Raw genomic sequence first — 4,659 nt, 5'->3', positions numbered from 1 at the left:
TTAATTTGCAAAGTGAAAAGGAGTGATGGATGAAATGAGAGCTGGATGATTTTTGTTTTCACATGCGAACTAATTTGTGGCAGGGATGTAGACACAGCTCTGGAGAGGTTCTAGTTCCTATAGTTTACATAAGGTATTAATTATCTTTATTCTCATCCATAGTTCTGTTGTCTTAAAACTATGTAATATTTCATCATCACATTAATGAATCAGGCTAAAATATGCCAGCCTTTTATTTGATGCGATTTGGTCATATAATGCAAATATGGATCAGATAGGTGTTTGAAGTGCATGAAAAAAAATATAGTGGGGGTAGAAAGCGTAATTTAAAGCACAGTAAAGTGAGTGGGTGGACTCTTATGTTTTTAAATTGGTTTATTAAGACATATGTAACAGGATTGCAACAGAATTATTTCTATTATTCCAAAATGCATAACAGACAATATATGTGTTTACACATATATTTTGAAAACATATCTTTTTCCATAATTTTTTACTACAAGCCACTCTGTTTTGCAGTTTTAATTCAAAATTTTTTCAACCAGAATGGAATAATTCCTGCTATGAATAATATGCTTAGTTTTAATTGAAGTCAACTCATGTTTAAAACTGAAATGAGTGAGATCCAATTTGATTTACTTATTACTTTACCACTTTTAAAACTTCACTAGACCAAAGAGTATGTCCATGCAGATTAATCTTATAAATAAAATTAAGAGAAGTAATATCTTTCAGTAAAAAAAAAAGCTAAAAATAAGTTAAAATATATTTTATCTATTATAAGAAAGATCCAGAGCAGACAAATTCCCTTTAAATAAACGTGTCTGTAAGGGTCTCAAAAGCAGACATGTCAGGCAACCTCAAGAGGTCATCTGCTTCGTTCCCTTGCCCAGTGGCAAATTAACTTTACCTCTGTCATTCCTAACAGTTTCAATGTGCTCATGGGGACCCGTAGTGGTTACTACTCCACAGACCCCACTCTCTTCCTTCATTCCTACCTTCCCCAACCTCCTGGCGGTTTATTTCAGTGTCTAGCTCTCTGTACCTTTCAGGAGATTTGCCAGTGACTACTCTGAATCTTTCATTAGTTGTTCTGTTCACTATGAACATGGAGAACTGACTGTTCCTTTTCTCTTTGTAACAGTCTTCAAGCATGCAAAAGGTTCCACTAATTTCCACCCCTGTTACTTCCCATAAACAAAACAACCACATTTATTTAAGTCTTTTTCTCCTAAGATGTTTTCTAGGCCTCACTCCATTCTTTTTACTCTTCTGTAGATTTGCTCCAATTTTTCAACAGCTTGAAGTTCTTTGACCAGAGCTGGAAATAACCTGGCTGAGGCCCATATCATGTTGAACTGAGTGGTGGAAGTAGCTTGTGTCTTGTAGGCTCTACTCCTTACGTTCCCACTTTTCCACAGCGAGGTGATACTTCTGACTCTTACTTAGCTTGTATAACCTCCAAGTCTTTTGTGCTGAACTGCTGGTGAACCAGTTGCTCTCCATTCTGTGCTTGTTTCTCATGAAAAGCAGTATCTTTTCATTTTCCTGGTAGGAAAATGTGTAGGTTTCAGATAATTTTCCCAATAATGTGAGATAATTTTCCATTCTGATACAGTCCTCCAGCTTGCACAAGAATTCAGGTGACATTCAACATTTGAACATAGATTTTTGGCTCTTAAATAAACATGCTGTTGTTATTTACAGAGCGTAATGGCTATATGAAATATTTTGCCAAAAAGAAGTCAGGACCTCAGCTAAGAGAGGTTTACAGTCTGAAATAGAAAGTGAGTGCACAGATGTTGGCTGTAATAAAACCAGTGCTGCAAGGCTTTTTTAAAATAAGTACATTCTGAGGAGGGATGGGATAATAAATACTTGGAACTTGGGAACTTTTTGAAAGTATAGAATAGCATAGAATAAGTTAAGTGAACTTAGCAGTGGAAATACAGGAATATAAAGAATGAGGGTGTAATAAAGAAGAGGAGGCAAGGGCAGAAGAATCGGAAGCAGCATTCTATAGACCTATAGAAATAGTTTAAAGGAAACTGATGGGCTAAGTAGGGAAGGCCTGAGGAGAAGTTTAGTCAGTAGCTCTCCATTTTGGCCTTAAAAATCTTTGTTGCAATCTTGGCAGTTTCTAAATAGCCTTGCCTGTTGTGTTGTACTTAAGCCCAATCAGTATCTTTATTTATAAGTGAGTGTTTAAAGCCAAACTGCCGTCTCAAGTACACTTCACTGGTTGCTTCCATTCTGACTGAAGGAACAGTAGGATGGCCCCAGTCCCCTCACAGTGCAGTCGGTGCTGTCAGTGTCACAGGTCTCACAGTGGCACTCTGTAGCTACTGGGTAAGAATAAAATGATTCAGGATGGTCGCCACAGCCAGGAATCTTCACTGTTTCATACACAACCTCCTTGAAAGTACATGTTTGCTGGACAGATGAGACTGGAGGGTATTTATATACTGGATCCTGAAAATTACAAGAAGGAAATACCCAGCTTAAAATTTGTTATGGGGTAGAATTACAAATTTTTATAAAATAAAGGACCCAATGAAAATCCATTAAGCCGGTGGGAAATTCCCACTGAGATCAAAAGGATTTGGATCAGACTCGTCTAATTTCACCTAGATACTTAGATTTCTCATTTCAGGAGGAATGATATGGCAAATCTGTGTCATACAATCACCAAACAATCGTGCAGGTCAAATGCTTTGTTCTTTAAATTATTTGGAAAAATATAGGAGTCTGCATCGTAATGGCTGCTTTATTGTGTCCCTTCTCAACCACAAACTGAACACGACACTTAGATCCAGATCCATTTCAAGTAGTTATATTGTCTAAATATAATGTGTACAGCCAGTTAAAGATCTGAATTTTACTAACATCCTTTCATCCTTCCCTTTGTGGTTCAGACTGGCTGTGTATCTACTTTCCTGTCAAATATCTCAGCAGTTACTCACCCTGTTCTTTAACAAGGCTCATTCTGTATATGTGTTCATTATGGACTGAAGAAATGGGTTATTTATCCATCACTTGGAATATTTAATTCTGGTGCCTGTAAATAAACTTAAGATTCTCACCCTTGTGAAGCAGTATCCTGAGCACCATGTAGCATTCACTGTAATACAGAATTCACATTCTTCTCTTTCCACTGCTATAGTAATATTAGTGAGCTGACAGCTATTGCAACAAATTGCTTTCCAGCAAAACAAAAGCATGTAACAATTAAGCGTCTTCATCCTGTGAATAAAGCAAATAATATGTGTATATTTTATATATCTTCCAGAAACGTCAGTGAGAATATAGGAGAAAGCCACTAAATAGATATATCTGTATGTTTATTGTTAAAGGAATTTGATTTTCCTAAGCAACTGTACAGAAAATGTGTCTTGTCTTTATGGAGAAAGATTATCATTTGCTCTTTCTCTACTTCATTTTCTATTTTTTCAGAAGCAATTAGTTACATACAGTGAAAAAAGATTTCTAGATCAGGATCTGATGAGAACTTACCTGTATTCTACTTGCTGTCCTGGTAGTAGCTGTAGTGAAGAGAAAGCCCTGTGCTTACCTTTTATACTAAATTGTGTGTAACTTACACCTTGAGGATTTGTAGTGGATTAATGCAGCAGGCATTACTTTGGTACTTGGTGAAAGCTGATTAATGTTTGGCCAGACAGTGCGATCAAGCGTTGTTTAGAGGAAAAAAGAAAAGCAAAACACACTCAGGATGTGGCTGTGAAGGTTACTGTCACAATGTCTTTTTAGAAGTTTCACTGGATTTGATTCAGTGGCATTTAGAAATAGCTGAGCCATTCCACAGTTTGAAAGAAGGTTGAGAAGCTTATTTTTTGAAAAGTTTATCTGTTTTAACTGTGTTTTATGTCAGCCCACAAACCAATAGGCCTGAGGGTCATAGAATCATAGTCTGGGCTGGAAGGGGACCTCCAAAATTCATCTAGTCCAACCCCCCTGCAATAAGCAGGGATATCTCCAACTAGATCAAGCTACTCAAAGCTTCATCTAGCCTAATCTTGAATGTCTCCAGGGATGGGGCCTCCACCACTTGTCTGGGCAACCTATTCCAGGGACCTATCACCCTCATACTGAAGAATTTTTTCCTAACATCTAACCTAAATCTACCCTTATCTAGCTTAAACACATTACCCCTTGTCCTGTCACTCCAAACCCTTGTGAACAGTCCCTCCCCTGCTTTCTTGTAGGCCCCTCTCAGGTACTGGAAGGTTGCTATAAGGTCCCCCAAGAGCCTCAAGCTGGTCTTCTGGTAATTCATAGCAGAGACATTGCTAGGCCATTTCTTGGCTAATTGACATGTTCCTGAGTTTTCCAGGGTATCAGTCTTAATTGCTTTTCTCTGAATTGAGTCTTACCCAGTGAGCTGCATATGTACTTTTTTATTGATTTGTGGTCCAAGAAAGTTAGTAGTGTGGGTTTTGTTAAACCATGAGTAACTCCACTTCTCTTTAGCATTTAGAATACCACTGTGGGTTTTCAAAATTCATATTTTTATCCTAGTATATGCAGTCCTGGTTCCGGTCTGTCACACAGTCTTTTTTCCTAAAACTTGTATAAGGGATACCTGTATTGTTGGGAGGGGCTATAAAAATGCCATAATAGGTTTCCAGATCTGTGTTTTCT

General features: G+C 37.5%; 1 protein-coding gene across 1 annotated transcript; it reads right to left on the bottom strand.

Annotated features, from left to right (window-relative positions):
- Positions 1 to 2,235: 2,235 nt before the first annotated feature.
- FSHB (follicle stimulating hormone, beta polypeptide) lies at positions 2,236 to 3,242 on the bottom strand. Its single transcript, XM_008938147.1, has 2 exons — positions 3,084 to 3,242; positions 2,236 to 2,472 (listed from the first exon to the last, which is right to left on the bottom strand). The coding sequence occupies exons 1-2, from the start codon at positions 3,240 to 3,242 to the stop codon at positions 2,236 to 2,238; spliced, it is 396 nt and encodes a 131-aa protein (XP_008936395.1).
- Positions 3,243 to 4,659: the final 1,417 nt, after the last annotated feature.

Source organism: Merops nubicus, unplaced genomic scaffold, assembly GCF_000691845.1.
Source record: "Merops nubicus isolate BGI_N331 unplaced genomic scaffold, ASM69184v1 scaffold51313, whole genome shotgun sequence".
In the NCBI taxonomy this organism is placed as follows: Eukaryota; Metazoa; Chordata; class Aves; order Coraciiformes; family Meropidae; genus Merops; species Merops nubicus.
The sequence above is the reverse complement of the archived record's forward strand: the minus strand, read 5'-3'. Positions and strand labels throughout refer to the sequence as shown.

Excerpts from the sequence above, each read along its gene's own strand:
- FSHB (XM_008938147.1), bottom strand. The coding sequence starts at position 3,242 with ATGAAGACGCTTAATTGTTACATGCTTTTGTTTTGCTGGAAAGCAATT. Across the intron at positions 2,473-3,083 it reads CAGGATACTGCTTCACAAGG|GATCCAGTATATAAATACCC; the intron begins GTGAGAATCTTA and ends TGTAATTTTCAG.